Source organism: Zeugodacus cucurbitae, chromosome 4 (genome assembly GCF_028554725.1).
Source record: "Zeugodacus cucurbitae isolate PBARC_wt_2022May chromosome 4, idZeuCucr1.2, whole genome shotgun sequence".
Lineage (NCBI taxonomy): Eukaryota > Metazoa > Arthropoda > Insecta > Diptera > Tephritidae > Zeugodacus > Zeugodacus cucurbitae.
The window spans coordinates 39,540,028-39,562,980 of NC_071669.1; the positions used below are offsets into that span (position 1 = coordinate 39,540,028).

Below are 22,953 nucleotides of genomic sequence, written 5' to 3' on the forward strand. Positions count from 1 at the left end.
CTTACAATTAATCTAAATGTTTATAAAAAACGTATGGTTAATAGAATTAAAATTGTAACTAGTAACCAGTAAAAGTATGGACACCAAGAAATAATATAAAATAGCATAATGTATTGCTAAAAGTGTTTTTAAAAATTAAAATGTACGCAATTGGTTTCTGCATTCACTCAAAACCACCAAATGTATTTTAAAGAAAAAATGACATTTAATATAGAAAAAAAATTTTATTGACTTATAAAGCATAAATATATACAAATAGACTTGCACGCATAGCCAAAGAAATACACGAATAATGAATGAAAAAAATGAAAGAACGTGAAACATAAAGTAGAATACTCTTGCGATTTCTTTTATAGCGAAATCAAAATCCTTAGGTAAAACAACGAAATTAAAAAGAAAAAAAAACAAAAAATCAAATAAATGTAATTAAAGCGGGAACATTGGAGATTTTGTACATTGCCTGATATCCCTTGTGTCCCAACTAAAAAATCTATAACACAATATTACTTGTAACCTAAAACATGTTTTGTTGCATTTCTATGTTGCCGAGTCTATGCCTTTCATTAAATTTCGTAAGGTAAATTATTACTTTTTAATCAATAATCCCTTAGCAATGACAAAACGGCTGTCGGATATCAAAAAGAAATATGGGTATCAAAATCAGGGCCTACATTTGGTTCCAATCCTGACAGATTTTATCGAATCGAGTACAGTTCGTCCTTTTGTTCATCATATTTATAGATGAAGTGAGTTTTCGACGGCGGCTTAGACCCGATATACACACATACATATATCTGCTGTAGAAGACCGTCTGTTCACACGGTTAGTTGAAAATAAAATCTTAATGAAAGGCAATCTCGGCGCAGCTTGTTCAGTATAAACATTTAAAGCTTAAATATAATATGTTGGTTATGATTCGTCACAAAGCCGACAAGGCAATTGTATTCCTAAAATTGCACTTCTCAATGTCCTACATAGTACTTGGTGTCCTGTTGATGTGAAATTTCAGTGTACACTTGAGATAGATCACAAAAAAAAAAAAATAAATAATGAATAATTTATACACTTTATGCATGTGTCAGTGTAGGGAAGTGTGTTAGAGAAACTCGTAATCGTGTTTCCGAAGCTTTAAAAATTATATTATAATAAAATATGGAAAAATAGCTTTGTACATTATAAAAGAATTATTTGTGTAGAAAACAAAAAAGTTGCACGTACAATATAAAACTAGATTTAATCAACAAGAACTTGAGCACACCGAGTAACAGTAAATCGTTTCTTTTTAAATTAAAATTTCGAGAGTTTTACTAAAGTCTTAATTGCCTAGACATACAGATAAATGTATATATGTATATGTACAGTTAGTGTTGAAATAATATGCCGCTAGTTCAGAAAATGCAGCTGATGTTTAATTAATAGAAAAAAACATAATTTCAAACTTTTAAGAAAACAATTTAATGTGAGAAAAAATAATTGCCATTCTACGTTCTAAATCATATTTTTCATATCCCAATCAATGCAGCATTTTGTACAGGAGAGAAGGGAGAAAAAGAAGGATCTGCGAAATTTTTACATCTTTGTACATAAGATATTTTATCAGCCTCTACTTATTTAACAGATATTTACATATATTTTTAAACAAGCGGGATTGTCCGCTCAAAAACGTGGGATCTTCTTGGAACTTTTCAAAAGCCCATAGAGCGAAGCAATGTCGGTTGGTCAAGCGGCCTCAGTTCTTGCACAAGCTGTATTTTGTACGATTTCAATTTAAGATCTCGACGTAAAATGCCTGAAGTCGTTCCATGGGTGAGTCCGAGTTGCTGCAAATGGCGCCAAATCGACTCTCCATGGTCTTCGTGTACACTCTGCTATATTTTCTTCACTGCGTGCTGGTCGTGGTCTATTCGGTCGAATATTATTCCATAACGAAACACATTCATTATAGACGTGAATTTTCGTAATAAAGTTGAATTATTTGTAAACGTTGTTTAGGCGTAAGCCATTCCATGATGAAATTCCAAACTGCACTGAAGAAAAATAACATGCCAGCATGACAGGACTCACGCGTGAACTGTCAAAAACAGGCTATTGAAAAAAGAACATCTACATGGACTACCCGATTTAATCCACAGTGGTCAACAAATCAGTTCAGCCTTTATTAAGGTGACGTTATCATCAATCTTTTGAATCTCTTAATTTTTGAAATAGCTGAAAATCAGAAAAACGGTGGCATATTAAGTTTAATACTGTGGTTAGTGCTATTTAACGAGTATGCAAATTATTTTAAAGCAGATGACAACGTTCTCAACTAAAATGTTTACAACTGATATAAAATTAATGAAGCATTCAATCAAACTTGTGTACATACTCACAAATCACCAATTGTCCTAAAAATTTGCTAACTTTTTTCTACTTGTCATCTTTGTCTTAATCGTGTTAGATGATATAAACATATTTGTGAGCTTGTAATTTAAAATTTATAAAACACACCTAACACAACACGACCTAATATGTATATTAATGCAAGAATTTAGAAAAACAAAAAAATATATTTAACTGTGTGCTGTTCATATTCTAGTATACTATACATACATACAAACAAAATACTTTTTTAATAAAAACGCAAAATAAAACACTAAAACATGTGTAATAGAAAAGCAAAAATAAATACATACATACTTATTTAAAAACATATATGTATATGTGTATATGACAAATATAAGATGTGAATAACGTGATTTAAAAAACAAATAATGAAAAATAAAAAGAAATGCAATTTTCGATTTTTACCAAATATTTATAATGCTGACCTCCTTCAATGCAAGAGATTTTTCGGTGCTGTTCAACCGACTTTTTTTAGCATATATCTCAAACATAAGGTTCGAAAAAAAGTTTAAAACAGATTTGATAGTGAAAGAAAATGCAAAATATGTACAATATAAAAAATACCACATACTCGTACTTGCAACATAAATATAAGATTTTGTGAAATTTAGTGTCTTCACACTTTAAACTCCTCGTCTAGAATTGTAATACACACACACAAATTGAGTAAAAGTCCAGCAAACAAAGCGTTACTTGTATGATAGAGATTCGTAGTATCTATACCGAAGGCAGCAAACAAAACATCAACTTAATTTTCGATATTTATTATTCAATGAAATTTATAAAATATGTAAGTACATAACAAATAGTAGTTACTATCACAAAGAAGGTTAAATAACTAATTAATTAATGGGAAATTTAAATGTGTCATTTGTATGTGTGGAAAACCAATTAACTTTAATGGCGTAAAAATTCAACTCAAAAGGAAAAAATGTGTCAGTTATAAAAAATACAATGTTGTAATCAGATAACTGCAAAAAATACAAAACAAAAAAGGGAACGAAACAAAAAAAGAAAACCAAAAACAAAGTAAAACAAAAGCATAAATGTGAAATAGAAACTCTAAAACGAAAAAAAAAAAACAATTTATTGCAAGCAAAATAAATAAAAAACGAAACAAATTAATATAAGCGAAATACGTGTTTTACTTGTTGCTTAGGTTTTTACACCATAGTGGTCCCTTTTTAGGTGTTGTCTCTTTTTCAATCACCATATTGCGTCACATCACAAGTTTCTGTCACGTCACTCTGTTCAATATTCATCACTTTTTAAGAAAAATATTATTTTACTCGTTTCAGACAATAATTGAAATGCCAATCATGTGGAGTACATGATCAAGGAGTGGTCCGGAAAAATTGATCCACTCCATTGCCATATTTAACTAAAACCATTTTTTTAAATTTTATTTATTAAGCTTAAGATATGTATTAAATTGGCAATAAATGTAAAAGTGTCCTACTTCAAATAGTTTTGTCAAAAAATCCCTAAAAAACCATTTGATTTTCATGAGTACTTTACATGAGTACTAAACTACTTTAAACACTTGCACGGAGCCCTCAATGTAATTGAATATATCTGGGAAGAGATATTCAGGAGAGTCTATAAAATCAAATATAAATGAACTGAAAGAGACTTTTGAAACTTGGCTAGATCAGTTCCAAGCTGTTTTGGTAAGCAAAGGATTTGCAACTAAAGCTTAATAATCTCTCGCAACAAAGTTGCTACGAGAGTATTATAGTTTTTTCACATAACGGTTGGTTGTAAATTCTAAATCTAAACGAGTTAGATATAGGGTTATATATATCAAAATGATCAGGGTGCCGAGTAAAGTTCAAATCCGGATGTCTGTCTGTCCGTCCGTCCGTGCAAGCTGTATCTTGAGTAAAAATTGAGATATATTGATGAAAATGGTTTAATTCAGTAAGGAAAACCATCAGAAGCCTTAAATTTAATTATAAAGATGGTACAGAAGTGCTGCACTCAAAATGGTATAAACAATTTTAAATGAGCCCACGCCCACTTATGGGTTAACACCATATCTCCGAAACTAATCGACCAATTTCAATTAAATTGGGTTTGTAATATTTTGCATCCCTATGATATATTGTGAAAATAGGTCAATAGGTCAAATTGGTTCACAATCTACTACTTCCTATATACCAGAACATTGAAGTCAATCTGAATCGTTTACTTTACATTATATAAAGTAAGGACTAGTGAAGATATCGGAACAGAACTTTGCACAATTACTGCATTTATAGTGTCGCATCGCCCTTCTAAAAATCGAAAACACAAGCAAAACGGACCCCAAGATTTTAAGGTCCCATATATCGAACATGAAGACCTCAGTGTTTCTACGAAATTTTTACCGTCAATATTTGCAAATCTCTCAGATATTTTGAAGAAATTTGGAGACATTATTTTACTTCTAATAACACTGTCCAACAGCATTTTTGGAACAGAATAGCGACCCTATAATTCTGAAAGGGTATGTTGAGTAGATCATTTTTGTAGAAGAAACTTATGGTCCAGCACGTCTGAGTTTTTTTACAGTGGGTCAAAGTTTTCATTTTTTGTTCGAAGGGAGCATTATACTATATGAAAAAAATGTTGTAAGTTAATGACTGAGAGAATTCTTATGGTCAGAGTTGTATTGTGGAATTGTATGAGGATTATTTTTGTGGAAGATCTTAACCCTCTAACTGGTTTCTTTATGGGTCAATTTGACCCTTTTTCGAGAAAATCAAAAAATATCCTTTAAAAAAGGACATTTAAGGATTAAAATATTCTACGAAAATGTTTGACGGAAAATTTTAGTGGGGGTCACCAAAGACACCATTGTTGTAAATAAAGCTCTTTACGATTGATCAAAAAATTATAATTTTGTTTTAATAGTGGTTTATTATAGTATGTATGTACATATTTATTTTTTTGCTTCAGCAGTAGTAGGTCAATGGATTAAAGATTAAACTTAATATGCTTTCCTCTATTTAGCTTGCCGTGAATATTCCGATGTGCCAAGGTTTCTGTACAAGACCCATACGTATTCAGCAAGCATTACAGTTTGGGATTTCCCTTTTAATCTTTCTTCCAATACCTTTATATCCTGATGAAACCTTTCACCGTGTTCATCTGAAACCGCTCCAAGGTTTTCTTTAAAAAATTGAGATGAGAGTGCAGAAATGCAGCTTTAGTGAAATCTTAACGCCAATATTGTTAAAACCGATTAGCATGCTTTCAATATTTTCTGCATAGTTTTGTGCTTTTGAGTTTCCAAGGAATTCTGATATAACCAGCTGCATAAAGTCAAATGCTGTCTTTTGCATATCCCACATATGACCATAAAATTCTCCATCTTGTAATAATTTTCTTATATCGGGTCCAACGAGCATTCCTAGAAAAGGTAGTTTACATTAAATGAAATAAATTATTTCTTAAAACCGTATTTTACCTTCTTTTAATCTGGGGAAAATTGTTTAAATGCGTTTGAAAGCATATCCTTGTGTATTTAAGAATTTAATAAAATATTTCACCACGCCCAACTTAATATGCAGCGGTGGAAGTATGACCTTATCTTTTGGGACAAGAGATTCATGGATTACATTTAAGTCACCAATAATATTTTTTTTACGTTCTTCGAAATATTTAATATGATAATGGCTGCTGGTAGCACGTGAATCCCATTTACAAAGAAAGCACATATATTTTGTGTATCCTGTTTGCATTGCAATCATTTTGAAGTCTGCGCATACTTCCCATTTATATTTATAGTATTTCATTTTATTTAAGAGATTTGAAATATTTGCGTACGTTTCCTTCTTTTTTGTGGAATACGCAACCGGTATTGATGGATGCTGATTTCCTTGTGCAGTAAAACTGCTTTTAAGCTGTGTTTTGAACTATCTATAAATAGTCGCCAAGCGGAATAGTCCAGTGGAAGCTTTAGATATTTTAGAACCTCTTCAATACTGCAACAGTACACAAGTTCTTCTGATTTTTTAAAATAACTTTCCAAATCGGCGTGTCTTTTTCTTGGCGATGTAACTTTTACATCGGCTTTTATCAAATTCCTGTTTTTCAATCTGGAACATAATATTTCTCTCTTTTGTTAGTCCTAAATCTCTTACAAGATCTTCAAAATAAGCTTGGTCTATCAAATTAGGACAAATGTTTAAACCACCAGGAGGCAAGTAACTTATATCTGATATGTTTTCAACCGCCGCTGTTATTTCTGTATTGGCGTATGTCATATTGGCCGAAAATGTATGTGTAGGCGGTTGAGGCACCGGAACACCTTCACAGCGCACTTCTGGTAAAATGACATTATTTGTTGCTTCGTATGTCATTATCGCATAGTGCCTTTGGCTTCTACCAAATTTGTAATTTACGCAGAAATAGCATGTACACTCAGTCCTTTTTTTACGCGATCTCTTTTTACGCTATTTCATTTTAACGCGGTTATTTTTGCAGCGCAAATTCCTTTTTTCACGCGAATTTCTCACTTTAACGCGATTGCTTTTTTTCGTTTTTTGCTTGTTTACATATTTCTACGCGTAATAATTTTTTAATATAATACGGGGAAGTCCCAACAAAAAAATTTTAATCTATGTGTATCAATTATTGCAAATCTATTGTTTTGGTAAGACTTGAAAATATATCTATAATTTTGTAATAAAAATAATAAAAAATTTTAATAAGGAATTTCAATTTTTGCTAGCTTCTAGAGCAGGGAGCTGGCCCAACAAATGTGGGAAAGAGGCTTGGGCTCAGTGAATCTACACTGCGAACAATAAAAAAATGAAAATGCAATTAGAAAATCTGTAGTTTCCGGCAAAAATGTAAATGCAATGAAAACTTCATACTCAGGAAATATTTTCATTGAAGAAATGGAAAACTTATTAAAAATTTGTATTGAGGATCTCAACCAGAAACGAATCCCAGTTGATACTACAACAATAAAACAAAAAGCTCCACGTATTTTTAATCGATTAACATCATAACATCGGAATTTATTGGGTCCAAAAGAAGCATGGTGGTGCATTTTATGGTGCAAACTCAGTTGAGATGCTAAGTCAATCAGAGCATCAATCCTTCTTATTATTGATTCTGATACAAATTCTAGTGATATCAGTTCCGGCCATCAAAACAAGCGGCTAAGAATAATTTCCACTACGGATAATGACAGTGATTAAACAGCGTTCAACGGGTTTTTCAATAAATCTACCTATTTTCTATTTTCTTCTCTTTTTTATATGGTTTTTGTTCTGTATCTTTTATTTTGTTATGAATGAATAAATCATAAGTCTGAAATTTAAAACTTATTGTATTGTTTTTGAATATTATTTTGCGCGTATATTTTGTTATACGCGATATTTTTTATATTCGGAACCAATTCGTCAGTTAATATTGGAAAACTAACCATTTTTACGCGATTTCTTTTTTACGCGATTAGTGGCAGAACCAAAAAGGACTGAGTGTATCTGATTTGTGATTATCATGTTCAATCCATATAATAGGCGCAGAAAATGGCAGCGCCTTAGTACCGCCTTTGTACCAGGTCAAAAGACCACTTTCGCAAGTAGTACATACAGTTTTTGGTATCCAAGCTTCACATAAAAATCGTATTCCAAAGAAAAGAAAATATGGTTCTTCAATTGTAGGGAATATCTTTATTCTGCTTTGAAGGTGCATCAAATGTCCACAAATAAAACAAAACCAATCCCTTAATTTGCAAACAGAATCCGCTATGCTTATTTAAGCTTTAATTATTCTTTTTTTATATTAATTTTAGTAAAAATCACACCCGATATGTAATGCTTAGTAAGTCAATTATGCTTAATTTTATCACACCCGATTTGTAAGTCACAGCTGACTAGACGCGAGAACTCAGTGTTTGGCCCGGCCGAACTTGACGACGTTTTCACCTACTTTGTATATGTTGGCGTGTAATTTTGCCAATTAATCGTAAAGAGCTTTATTTACAACAATGGTGTCTTTGGTGACCCCCACTGAAATTTTCCGCCGAACATTTTCGTAGAATATTTTAATCCTTAAATGTCCTTTTTTAAAGGATATTTTTTGATTTTCTCGAAAAAAGGGTCAAATTGACCCATAAAGAAACCAGAGGGTTAAGATCTTCCACAACAATTCCACTCATACAATTCCACAATACAACTTCGCCCATAAGAATTCTCTAAGACATTAACTTACTACATTTTTTTCATATAGTATAATGCTCCCTTCGACCAAAAAATGAAAACTTTGACCCACTGTAAAAAAAAACTCAGACGTGCTGGACCATAAGTTTGTTCTACAAAAATGATCTACTCAACATACCCTTTCAGAATTATGGGGTCGCTATTCTGTTCCATTCAAAAAGTCTTCATTTGTTGGACAGTGTAATATGTCCCCGAGACAAAAATGGGTGAGATCAGGCAATAACTTCACCTAGCTCCCATGTACCTAATATTGAGGAACTTTATATCATATTTGAATGTGACGAATATGTGGGTCAAATTGTGTGTTATTAATAAAATAAAATAAATAAATTGCGAGAGTATAAAATGTTCGATTACATCCGAACTTAGCCCTTCCTTACTTATTTTTGTTAATTTTTTCAGTATATGTATTTAGGCGCCGATTATTATTCGTTGAGCACAGAAAAAAATGTATACTTATTTTAGTATTTCAGACAATTGAAACCTTGATTATTGATTAAAAGCGAAAAAAAATTTAGATCTACTGGTTGATGAATTCTGAAAGTTTTCAAAATAGATAATTCAGATTAGTTCATGGAAATATCTAATTTTTAATCAATATTTCGAAGGAATTATGTTAATAAAATTCCAAAAAAAAACTGCCTTTTTAACTTTGCTCCATGAATAAATAGTGGCACAGCTAATTCGAATATCGATTTTGGTTCTTTCGAAAAGATGGAAAGCCAATCGTATTTTGAAAATCACCACTGAAAATCAGACATGGTCAGGATATAACGTTTTATGAAAACACAAAGTTCGCTTTATTTCATTTTAGACAAAAATGATCGAGGTGGTGTTATTTGAAATCAATAACTTAAAAACGATTAGATGAGATGTCATGAAACTTTGAGAGTATTATAGTTGAGGACAGTGTCTTAAATTACTTGATTCTAAAAATCTGCTTATAAATGACTTTTTCTGGCCTACTCTTCAATGGTACTCATATTTATGCATATTTAAGTATTTATAAGAATAAGTATAGTATAAGTTAATTTCCGATAAGCTATATGGTAAAATTACCCAACGAAGAGTTGATCATATCTGTGGCGATTTGTGAAAATGAATGAAACATGAAGCGGCCCGTTGAATGAAATTTACGTTTATACTTTCTATGCGAATGATAAGATAGATGCTTTCATGTCAACGATGGGTCCGGATCCCATTTTTTAGCGAGTTCAGCTAGTTAGCCAAGTCGGTCGACTGCACGACAAACTCTTTGAACTGATTTAGCACCTCGGGTTCAATATAAAAACAACAGTTGTGTGTTAAAAAATAACAATTACATTTATTAAAAAATAGCAATAAGCATTTGAGCATTCCTCTTTATCGGGTCTTTCTGTGGCAGTGCATTATAATTAGTAAGTTTGAAAAATATCCTATTAGTTACGATGTGGGTGGCTTGAGGCATATGCGCAAGTTGCCATTTCATGCTTTGTGTGGAAAACAATTAACTCTCTTAAGTAAGTTTAAATATTACAATTTGTTAGGCTTTTAAGAATACATTCGAGTTAAGCTACGGCTTATTTTAACAACTAAGTTATTACTGATATGAAAAAAAGGTCGATTTTTTGTAAAAATCTAACATTTTCCATTGGTTGGTGCCTTCGGCCGGCAGATTTTACTGCGACCATTTGCACCGTACACGATGTTGCAGGAAAATGTGAAGTAGCCACAAGTAGACGACTTGGTGTAGTAAGTCGATTGGAAGTTTTTATTTTCCTGTGGTGGATTCTTAGAATTGTCCATACTGCCAGTAATCGATTTGGTCACGGTTACATAACTATCCGGTGTGCGATGTTTAGTTGCGGTCTGCTCCTCAGCGCTATCCAAATCATTGTCGGTGGGTTGCGACTTCACTGCCTTGGTGTGGAATTTTTTCTCTACATTAACGGTGCCGCGGAAGCCGCGTGGCACCATTTCTGTGGTCGATCGGAAGGGATATTTCTGTACACGTCCATCTTGATTTTGTACCAATAGATATTTATCTGGTGAATTGGGTACGGCAGCCTGTTGACTCTGTGTTGGTGAATTTTGTTTATAGGTTCGATATGGTGATTGTGTTTCGGGTTTGCTATCGGTGTGACTCTCCAGTTTCGAGGAATTCTCATTGTAGTATTCATCTTCATCATCGTATTCATCGTATGGTTCCTCTTCTTCATCTTCGTTTAAAGTAGAATCTTCGTCCGTAACCTTGTTGGCGTTCACGACTGTAAGAAATTGGTTTGAATATGGGGTAGTAAATAATGTGAGTTGGTATTCGTCAATGTTTTTGTAAATAAAAAAAGTTTTCATAAGAGTAATGTCCGATTTCACTTTTGTCTATAAAATATGTTTCTTATCCTTAAAAGAATTCCTATAAAGATGTTACACAGATCTGGTGAATATTTTTTAACAGAAACTAACAGATTATAACTGTTCCTAACTATAAGTAAAGCGGGTTTATAATTTAACACCTTAATCGGCGCTTAGTTGACTACAATGATTAGCAATCTTTCTGTTTAATAAACAAGAGTGCTGGAGGGGTTAACGAAACTCAGGGTATTTTCTGGCGTGAACACTCCTCAAAATGGAACTGAATTTTCTCAAAAACGGGTATGCGAACACACGCAGTGTAAGTATGTTCCGGAATGAAAATATGAAGTCGAAATTTGTGTATAACCTACTTTCTTTAACACTCTTCGAAGACTTCAACTCAAGATCTGGTAAAGCGTTGCCCTCAGCTGTCAATGCTGTTCCACTAGGTCCACTATATACGGTGTCTACACGATCAGTTACACTAGAAATAGTTGTTTTTACTTTGGTTAGGTTATGTGTGTCTTGAAAGGGGCATTAACTTACGCATCGGTATTTCCGAATTGGCTTATACTGTGAAATAGTTCGCGATTTTGTTCACGGTAGCTGGCCACTTGTTCTTTAGTACCGGATGCAGATTGGGCTGCACCGTGATATGAAACACCGAATCTGAAATAAGTTATTTGAAGTACATTTATTTTATATGGATTTAGAGTTTGTTTTTAGATGTATTTAAATATTTATGGTTGACTTACTTAGATGTGCCCTGAATCTGCGATTGACTCTGTCCTGAATGGCTGCCAGATTGAGCAGACGCTTGACCACCACCGGTTGTTGGTGGTAAAGCGCTACCATCTTGATTGGGTCGGAAGCCAATTTGAGCCTGGGATGACGTTTGTCCAGGTCCACTGGACTGTGAATCGGCCAAACCTCCTTTGTCGTTAGCTTGTACCTTGATATTTATAAGAAGAGTGAAGAATATATGTAAAAATTGACAGTGACAATAAAGTTCATTTGTTGGATTACCTCGCTCTGACTTTGATGGATTATACCACCGCTCTGTGAGGAAGCTTTAGTGCCTCCATCTTTAGAATTGACTTGAACTTGGGCTTGCGATTGTGCTGCACCGCCTTGTCCTTGAGACTGACTCATTGCTCCATCACTATTTCCGCTCACTTGGGCGTTAGCTGAACGGTCGCTATCCGAAGTTGAAGCACTGGCGCTGAATGTTCCAGTGGAACTATATGTTCCTGATACCTGAGTTTTGGCAGTACCGCCATTCTTTTTGCCTTGTGCACTGGCAGCTGCTTGGCCTTCGGTAATGGAGGACTCAGCTTGTGAGAATGCATCATCTGCACCTCCTGCACCACTTGCTGTTATTAAGTTGCTAGGTCCTTAAATAAATAGTTTTCAGATTATAATTTTTATAGTTTAATTCACTCGCTCTTAATTAAATATTTACCTTCCTCTTTATACTCACCCAATCCCCCTGCGCCAGGATATACTAAAGCACCTGGTTCTGCTGACACACCACCAACTCCACCGACACCAGTGACTCCAGTTTCTGCACCTCCAATGGGCCCAAAAGCTCCGCTGCCGGGTAAAGCGCCAGATCCATAAACATCACCTTGTTGTACACCAAAACCATCACCACTTGGTTGGTATCCCGCACCAGGTTGATAACCTACTTCTTGTTGTACTCCAATCGGTTGATAACCTGATCCTGGTTGGTATCCTGCTCCCGGTTGTAAACCTGTTCCTGGTCGATATCCCGTTCCTGGTTGCACACCTGCTCCTGGTTGCAAGCCTGCACTGGGCTGTAAACCTGCTCCTGGTTGCACACCTGCACCTGGTTGATAACCTACACCTGGTTGCACACCTGCTCCTGGATGCACACCAGCACCGGGTTGTATACCTGCACCGGGCTGTAAACCTGCTCCTGGTTGATAACCTGCTCCTGGTTGATAACCTACACCTGGTTGAACACCTGCTCCGGGTTGCACACCAGCTCCGGGTTGTAAGCCTGCTCCTGGTTGATAACCTGCTCCTGGCTGATAACTTACACCTGGTTGCACACCAGCTCCGGGTTGCAAACCTGCTCCTGGTTGTAAACCTGCTCCTGGTTGATAACCTGCTCCTGGTTGATAACCTACACCTGGTTGAACACCTGCTCCTGGTTGCACACCAGCACCGGGTTGTAAACCTGCACCGGGCTGTAAACCTGCTCCTGGTTGATAACCTGTTCCTGGTTGTAAACCTGCTCCGGGTTGTACACCTGCTCCAGGATGCACACCAGCTCCTGGGAGCAAACCTGCCCCGGGTTGTGCACCTGCTTCTGGTTGATAACCTGCTCCTGGCTGATAACTTACACCTGGTTGCACTCCAGCTCCGGGTTGCAAACCTGCTCCTGGTTGTAAACCTGCTCCTGATTGAAAACGTGTTCCTGGTTGTAAACCTGCTCCGGGTTGTACGCCTGCTCCAGGATGCACACCAGCTCCTGGGAGCAAACCTGCCCCGGGTTGTGCACCTGCTTCTGGTTGATAACCTGCTCCTGGCTGATAACCTGTTCCTGGTTGTAAACCTGCTCCTGGCTGTAAACCAGCTCCTGGTTGATAGCCTGCTCCGGGCTGATAACCTACACCTGGTTGTACGCCTGTTCCCGATTGTACTCCAGCTCCTGGGTGCAAACCTTCACCTTGCTGATAACCTGTTCCTGGGTGCAAACCTGCTCCTGGTTGATAACCTCTTCCCGGTTGCACACCTGCTCCTGGTTGATAACCTGCCCCTGGTTGATAACCTGCACCAGGTTTATAACCTGTACCGGGTTGATAACCTGCACCGGGTTGACCGCTAACGACATCTCCCGGTCTGTACAAAGCTCCTGAAGGAATGCCACCACTAGGACCGGAGGGAGCGCCAGATACTCCACCTCCAGATTGCCAATAAGTTCCAGTGGGGTGTGTTCCTACATCTGGTCCAATTGGCTGGCCTCCCGTACCAACTCCGTAGATGTGAGAGCCAGGTATAACACCACCTCCAACTCCTGGAGCTTGCACATCGCTTGGTTGAGGTCTGCCGCCATTTTGAACACCTCGTGTCGTACCAATACCTCCTGCTCCTGGTGCATAACCAGTGCCATACACACCATCGTATCCTAACCCAGGCCTAACACCACCGTGTGGTCTTGACCCCGCATCAGGACCAAAACCAGGCTGATAAGTTTGACCTGAGCCTAAATCTACACCTTGTTGGATACCACCACTAGGCCTGGCACCATAAATACCACTAGGGGCTGCACCACCACTGGCTACACCTCCAGCGGGTTGACGACCAGGTTGTGGACCATATAATCCACTGGGCTGACCGGGTTTTATGAGTGCTCCTGGTCTTTGATCAACTGCTAATCCGCCAGCTCCAGCACCGGGTTGACTTGCACCAGGAGTATACGCACCGCCTGGTTGTACAGATGAACCTGGTCTTAAACCACCACCCGATAGTGACCCTGCACCTTCAGCACCAATTTGCTGACGACCAAGACCACCTTGTACAACACTACTGTCACCAGGTCTGAGACCTCCTCCAACTCCACCGATTTGGCCAATACCATATCCACTGCCAGGTCTTAAGGCGCCACCTGGCTGTACACCGCCTGGTTGTCCATAAATTGCTCCAGGTTGTGGTTGTAATTCACCTGGTCTCACACCGCCAAGTTGAGGTCCTCCACCAGTTCCTACACCACCCGTTCCGATTGGTTGGCCGATACCAGGTCCATAAGATGCTCCGGGCCTAGCACTAGGTCTTGAAGGGGCAGGACTAACACCAGTTCCATACCCGCCACCAGGTAGTCGCCCAGTACCAGCACCACCGCCAGGTCCAATGGGTTGCCCACCAGCACCTCCACCATAAATAGGGCCCGGTTGTCGCCCGATACCACCTACACCTCCAGGTGCAATGGGTTGACCAACTGTACCAACACCATAACCGGCGCCGGGTTGTAATCCAGCACCAGGACGTGCAGTGAGTTCTCCAGGGCCACTAGGCTGTAATCCGCCAGGAGCCGTAACACCACCTGGCCTTAATGTGCCAGCTGCTCCAGGACCACCAATGGTAGCAGTACCCGCATTGTCTGGATACCTTCTTAATGCGTCTGGTCTACCACCACCGCCAATATAAGTGAGGGGATCGGGAGAACCTGCGGGATATTCTATATAGAATATGTGTACATATTGAATTAATGTTTTATTTACTAGTATTGCTATTTACTTACCATAGGTGGGGCTTGATGCACAATCACCACAATCTCCCATTGAGAATTGACTCTGCGCTTGTCCCATACCATGGCTTCCAGCTAAAATTATACGTTTACTCAGTAATTTATGTAACTGAAGCTTAATTTTCAAGAGGTCATACAAACTGTTGTTCTAGAACCGTGTTCATTAGCCTCTGCTTCAGCTTTTCCGTCCTGTTCTGGTTTTCCAAAATTCAGATACTGCGATTGGGTCTGTCCACGCATACTTAAAGAAGAAGAACATATTATGAGTGATGTGATTTGATTGATTTTTCAGATTTTAAACTTACTAGCCTCTTCCGCTTCTCTTAGATCTATCTAATTCAAGTTGATCATTGTCAACTTCATAATTCGATTCCGCCACGTTTCCATCTAATGACGCCTGAAATAATAACGGTAGGAATGTATTTAGAGGGGTGTGCCAATACAAACGCTGCTAAATAGATAGAACGAAATATAAGACAATACTTGATTCCTTAATCATAATTTGTAATTCGACTATACATGGCAATAAAAATAGCATATCACCTGAGTAGATCTCGTTAGAAATATCTGATATAACTATCTATCAGTCGTATTTACATGCACGTGGTAAAAATCTTTGTAATTTAGATGACCATTACTTAAAGGTATCGATTCTCATAATATTTTTAATGAGTGGTCTGTGGTTGATGTAGCTTATGCTCTCCCAAACTCATCCCTTCTTATATGGACTGATTAAAAATATGAAGCAACTTATTGAAATTTTGCTCATAATGCAACATGTCAAGTATAAAGGTACTCTATCACTTCGAACTGCGGAGGAATGGTTTCGACGTTTCAGAGCGGGTGAAAACGACACCATGGATAAGCCAGCCGGCGGAAGACCTGTGACGACGAATATCGCTCAAACATGGAAAACATCGAGTTAGACCGACGCTTACGATATGCTGCTGAAACGGAACGAACTCGGATGGTGACTGGCGACGAAATGGATCACATACGAAAATATCAAGCGAAAACGGTCGTGTTTGTAGGCCGGTGAATCGTCCCAAACAGTGGCCAAGCCGGGATTGACGGCCAAGAAAGTTTTACTGTGCGTTTGGTGGGATTGGAAGGGAATCATCCACCATGAGCTGCTCCCATATGGCCAGACGCTTAATTCTACCATCGATCTATCTACATACGTTCGACCAGAAGCGTCCAGAATTGGCCAACAGGAAGGGTATAGTGTTCTACCAGGACAACACCAGACCACACACTTCGTTGATGACTCGTCAGAACTACGGGAGCACGGATGAGAGATTTTAGTGGTGTAAAGTCGAACTCAGAAGAGGCTTGTGGCTGTCCGAGCTCTTCGCAAATAAGGACGGGGCTTCTAAGAGGGTACGGTGCATATTTGAACTAAATCCGATCGCTGTAACACTTTTTATGAAGCATTGAATAAAGAGCAAAAAAGCGGAAGGAATATTTGCCAACCTAATATAATAAGCATAACGAAAATGGTTATGTCAGATTTTTATAGATTTAGCTACATACTCAAAAGTGTCTTATCTACAAACTTGGCGGAACTAATATTTCGAAATAATATGTTTTAACAGCATATATATGTATTTTCGGGCAAGTATGAATATAATCAATGTTTGTACATAATATTAATTTAGATTCTGTGCACTGACCTTGGCTATAATTTCAATATGTCTTTAATATATTTTGTTATCAGTAGTCAGTAGTCTCTATGATTCGTGTGATGCTCAACAAAAAAGTAATATTTCTTTTATAACATAAATATGTGTGTGTTTACATACAAGAATATACTATTTCGATTGCATAATCAATATTTTATGCTACGAAATCTTAGAGTCGACAAATTAACGGAAATATATTTTTTGTTGAGCTCTGAAAATAATTAATCTAAGCCTTAAATAACTTTATTGAAAATGAATACTCATTTTCCAGAAACTAAAATTTTGGATTCCCTTTCTTGAAGATAGAGCTTTGAAGACATCAAATGCTTTGCTCACAATAATCATACTAAGATATTGAAGATCGTTTTTATTTTTGGATTAAAAGATGTTCTGAACTCATGAGATTATCTCTGAATCCTTTGTAGGACAATTGGCAGTATTGGCATTGTTTCAACGTTATTTTCCAATAAGGCAGATAAGCAATGAGCAATTGGGAGTTCCATCTATATTTTATATCTATGTATATAAAAATGAAACCCTTTTTCCGTTGTCACGACATAGCATGAAAACGGCAGGACCGATTTCACTGTTTCTTTTTTGTGTGTATTCCAGGAAGATTGAGGATGGTTCTTACGGAGAGAAAAATTTAAAAAAATTGCTTGAAAAAGTCTAAAATTCACATTTTTCTAAACTTCAATACAAACAATTTGTATTCTATACTTATACATATATATATATATAAACGAATTGCTGTTCGTTAGTCTCGCAAAAAGTCGAGAACTGCCACACCAATCTGGCTAATTTTATTCTTGAAATATTCGAGCATGACCAAGAAAGGTTTAGAAAGTAAGTAAATATAGAAAAATTGCGCGGAAGATTGCAATAACAGAACTTTATATGAGTTGACAACAAAATTTAAAAAAACTAGAAAACAAAAAATAATAATATTTTGAAGGTAGTCATTGTTGCTTTGTTAAAATATTTTTGTCATTGTTCAATTGTATAAGGTTGTGTCGATAGCCCAAAACAATTTGTAACAAGTAAGGAAAGGCTAAGTTTGGGTGCAACCGACTATACTCTCGGAATTTATTGATGTAATTTTATTAAGATATAACACTCAATACTGACCCATATATTCATAAAGAAGAATAGAACAACGAAAATCATCATATATTGTATATGAGGACCGTAGTAATTCCTGAACCGATTTTACTCATTTTCACCATCAAAGCATAACGGGAATAGGGGCAACTTGGAAACCTCTTAGTAGGCACACAAACTGTACATTCGGCATTGAAATTACTCCTAAAATGCAAATCAACGAAACACCAGTTTGCAAAATCGTCAAAAATAGCGCTATAGCGAAAATTTTCCAGATATGCAAGTTGATAATTTGGGAAGTACGGCGCATAAAAAATCGCTTATTTATACATACAAGTGTTTTTGCAACAAGATCAAACTGCGATTGTAGAAGGAGTTGCTAGATATTGGAATTGGTAAGCTCACAGTTGACACCTCGATGGATTAATAACATTTCAAACACATTTCTGTCTCTTCTGTCTCTTTCCGGACATAAAACAACAATATAATACCCATAATTGGCTGAGTGAACGACCAATATTGGTCGCAAAAAACAAAGATGTCGTCGATGTCAATGCGACAATTTAGAATTTCGTTACAGGAGAGCTGACACAGATACAAATTAGGATGACGTAGCCAACTATCCCAAAGGATTTTTATAATCATTGGAATTGCCTGGATTATCACCACTTATAGTATAATATATATTTCACCAATTATTCGTCACAAAAAATAACGTAGTATAACAGAATGAAAAAAGTTCTTCTCTAGATCTTTCAGTATCACACATTTTTGACATCAGCATGGCTTAATTAAATTAATTATTTGCAGAGGTTCAAAAATATTATTTGACTTTCCGAGATGAACGCTTTATAATCATTTTAATTAATATTTTAATGTGATAATATAATTTAAGATATTTAAGAATTTAAATAAGAACTTTTTTTATAAAAAATATTCTTATTTTTAATATATACATACATATTGTTTACAAATTTGCCCCTATTTATTAAATTTATATTCTTCATCACTTGTATTAAATACAGACTTGAAGGAATTAGTACTTTTTACAGTTTGTTTGCCTGTTAATTTTTGTAATCCTTCGCAAAATTAATTTTTTCTTCTTTGTATCACACTTACTATGGTTGCTCCATTTGTAGCTGCAATCAACAGCGTGATGCCGACGAAAGCCCAACGAATGGGCAACATGGTTATCCTTTATGCACGCACACAACTATGAAATGTTTTCGTATTTGCTTTGCACTCCACTACTGTTTAAAAAATGAACGCGTTTTCGAGCTGAAATGATTTTATATTGATTTATATACATAAATTAATTTATTTTTTACTCAATATGCAGACATAATAAATATAATTTAATAATTTTTCGTATTAACGAATGCAACACATATTTTCACTTTTCAAGGATATACATAAGTCACGATGTTTTGGACAATTTTTTATTTTTTTCTCATTTAATTTTTATTTTTTAAGACAAATATTCGGTTATTCATCACAAGGTGAAGGCATATTTTTATGTTTCACCGTTATTTTCACTAAAAACTCATATCCTTTGAGTGTTACACAAGCGCTGACTTTTAATTTGATAATTATTACTCTTTCCTTACAAGAATTAATTCCGATTTGAGGGCTTCCGATCACGACAACCGCTGGATTGCGAATAACAGCAACGAAAACCGTTGGTCCCACAATTGGAGAGCTCCAATTGGAACTGACGAGTGAGTTCATTTCAAAGTGTCATTGTCTATGTGAAAGAGTAATAACAACAAATAATAAAAAATACATACAATAATGAAGAGTTTTATAAATTTACATTAAATTCAATGCGATTGCCATCGCACGCAACACACATTCTTCCGATTTCATATTCTATATGTCTGTATGTGTGCTGTTTTATGTTCATTTGTATGCGTATTCATGTAGGACTATCAGCTACATATGTATACGCACTGTCTGAGAATCGCTAAATCATAGACAGTACATCTGATGCTCCAACAAACATATATACAGTTTCACACACGCAAAGGTTTGGTCTATATAGCATGTGTGTGTGTGTGTGTTGTTAATAGACAATTTTTCCAAAACCCATAAACATTACAGATCGCGTGAATCGATCATTTTACTTCATTTCACTCAATGCTGCTCCACTTCAGTTGCGAAGCACAGCTCATCCCCCGGTTTGCTGCCTTGTGAGCAGCGTGAGCATTTGGGGCGCCAGCGTCTACACACAGAACTATACTACAGCAGCAATACAGATGTTGCGCCTTTCAATGTCTTTTCCTGCATGGCAGAGCCATATTTGAAATGCCATTCACTTGTGCCTTTTGGTTCTTCAACACATTGCGTCAAGTGGTCTGGGAGTTTTCTTCGAACAGCCAAAGAAATTGTCATAGACTTTTGACCTATTTTGCGTGTAAACACATATGTATGGAATTGCTTTGACAATAAACAGCCCCATCAACAAACACACATATATATGTATGTTAACATATAATTTTAGAACAATAAACACATATTCTGTGAAAGTAAAATTGTTCACTGAAAAGTTACCGAAAATCGGGTTACCTTGTCACATTTTTAAATAAATTTTTGGGAACCCCGAATCCCTTGCCTGAAACTAATTTTATATGATTTTGATGACTAATAAATAATTCAAAACATTCAGCAGAAACATCCCTTTCAAAAATATATAACAATTTATTACCTTTACTATAACTAAGGACTTGGCTAAGATGAGTTTAGCTACATTTTCCTCATTATTAATACTATTATTCAGATAGATATTTCCTCCACTTTAAGCCTCATTTATATTCAGCATTCAATAGTGTTAGCTCTTGAGCCTAATCCTTTAAATATTTATGATTCGTAAGGATTTTGCAACGATCTTTATATTATTATTATAAATTAGTAGATTTGATGAACGATATTATGAACAGCTCTTACAGTAATTTACATTTACTTACTCTTACATTTTGTTGTACCCTAACAAATATAACAAGTAAAAAAGAGCAAAGTTCGGGTGTAACCGAACATTTGATACGCTCACAATTTTTTGACACATATTTTATTAAGAAAACACACAAATTGACCCACATATTCGGCATAAATCTCACTAGAGTAAAGAAAATCATTATATGTGACCTGGTCTACGGAAAGGGGGCTTAGGTGTCAAAATTTTCACTTTTTAGTTTATTCGGATGGAAGATGAGAGTTGTTTATTTTTAACAGCTGTTTCCCAGAAAACTAGTTTTCGCACGTTAGCGCCCTTTTCGTAGACCAGGTCACATATATAGTATTTCACCATCAAGGGACACTGTATCCAAGACAATATTTTCGGTGGAAAATTACCCTTACAGTCCGATTTCGACAATCTTTCCATAAGTGATGCCACACCTATTGAAATGAGTGTGAATTTTTATTCCTAAGGATGGAATCAGATTGAATTCAAAATTGTATTATAGGCAAGTTGGCTCGGTTGTGAACCTACTTCGCCCATTTCCCATCAGGTAATATCAGGATGTTCTAAATTTTTTTGAAATCGGTCGAGTAGTTTTTGAGATATGGGTTTTGACCCAAAAGGAGTGTTTCATTAGTGAGTAAACGAACTTTTAGTAATTTTCAACATAACCTTTGTATGGGAGGTAGGCGTGGTTATTATCTGATTTTACCCATTTTCCTGGTATATAATGGGGTATGTAAGGGAGAAAGTTTGGTTTATATAGTTTAAATAGTTTATGAGACACATAAGTTAAACCTACTAAAAAAAATACATTCAAATATGTCCCTCCCTAGTGTGATCCTCTGTACCAAAATATACTTTCATAACTTATTTGGTTCTGTTATGAAACTTTATAGGTTTTCAGTTATCGGTTTCGGCTACTACGTCTTCGATTAGCATCTTCGATCGCACACTTTAGCTGACTGAACCGAAAGTCTTCGACCCCACAATGGATTGGGCAGAAAACATTTGTTCACTATTTTATCAATTGAATGATGTTTGAGAACCCTGAAATGGACTTTAAGTTAAAAAACGGTATTTAGAAAATCATATACTGGCCTAACCCCTAGATTTTAGGATATTAGAGACATTGGTATGCTCGGTAAGATTAAGAAGGTTATCATTTTTGAATATTAGTTATAGATTATAGTTAGAAATATCTGAAATTTACAAACATCAAAGACACTTTGGGAACTTCGGCTGAAAATATAGTGAAATGTGAGAACTTTTTCAACTGAGTGTCTTGCAATAATTGCAAGAAATGCTTTGACCCAAGTAAAACCGTGCATCGACACATTGAAACACCCACAAATGTATGTATGTATGTATTGTACGAGAGCATGCAACTAGCTCAAGTAAATGCTTTGACTTCTGTGGTTCCAGAGCACTTACAATGTATATGTTTCCACTTGACGTTTGTCATTTGCCGGCTGCTTAACAGCGTTTTGCCTTCACCAATCCATCGATATTCGATCACCGAACCAATGTTCTCTGCACATAAATGCATTCCCACACACACACACACACACACATGTATACAGATTCCATTAAAAGCATTTGCGTTCGATCGATCGCCGTGCGATTGCTGCTGTTGAGGTTCTGTGTGCACACTCCCGAGTACATGCATGCATTACATATGGACATTTTGTCATGAGAATACGCCGGCTGCGGCTAGAAAGCCTAATGGAGGATGAGCACTTAAATATAAATACTTATGTACATACGTATAGTGCTATGCCTTGCTGTATGTGCAATAATTTCAATTGAAAAGCATATGCGGCATGTAAGTACTTTCTCATTTGTTTCACGCTTTACTCTTGAGTATTGTCATAAAGCTAAAACCTACATAATTTCAATTAAACTTACAATTGCTTGCCGTCATATGAATTGCACATACGAGTACTTCCATGTGTATGTATGTGAGTATGTGTATCTTGGCGCATATATTTTACATAATTACCATGT

The 22,953-nt window shown here is 36.2% G+C and overlaps 1 protein-coding gene across 5 annotated transcripts; it reads right to left on the reverse strand.

Annotated features, from left to right (window-relative positions):
* Nucleotides 1-9,900: 9,900 nt before the first annotated feature.
* Nucleotides 9,901-19,755, reverse strand: LOC105214414 (elastin). 5 transcript variants are annotated; one of them, XM_054228926.1, is made up of 12 exons: nt 19,598-19,755; nt 19,110-19,268; nt 15,513-15,604; nt 15,345-15,448; nt 15,202-15,282; nt 13,534-15,138; nt 12,397-13,191; nt 11,961-12,328; nt 11,690-11,886; nt 11,481-11,603; nt 11,306-11,418; nt 9,901-10,849 (listed from the first exon to the last, which is right to left on the reverse strand). In XM_054228926.1, the coding sequence occupies exons 2-12, from the start codon at nt 19,176-19,178 to the stop codon at nt 10,221-10,223; spliced, it is 4,176 nt and encodes a 1,391-aa protein (XP_054084901.1). In that variant the 5' UTR covers nt 19,179-19,268; nt 19,598-19,755; the 3' UTR covers nt 9,901-10,220. The 5 variants fall into 5 exon arrangements, with proteins under 5 accessions (XP_054084901.1, XP_011186108.1, XP_011186109.1 ...); XM_011187806.3 differs by having other exon boundaries at nt 12,397-15,126; XM_011187807.3 differs by having other exon boundaries at nt 12,415-15,138.
* Nucleotides 19,756-22,953: the final 3,198 nt, after the last annotated feature.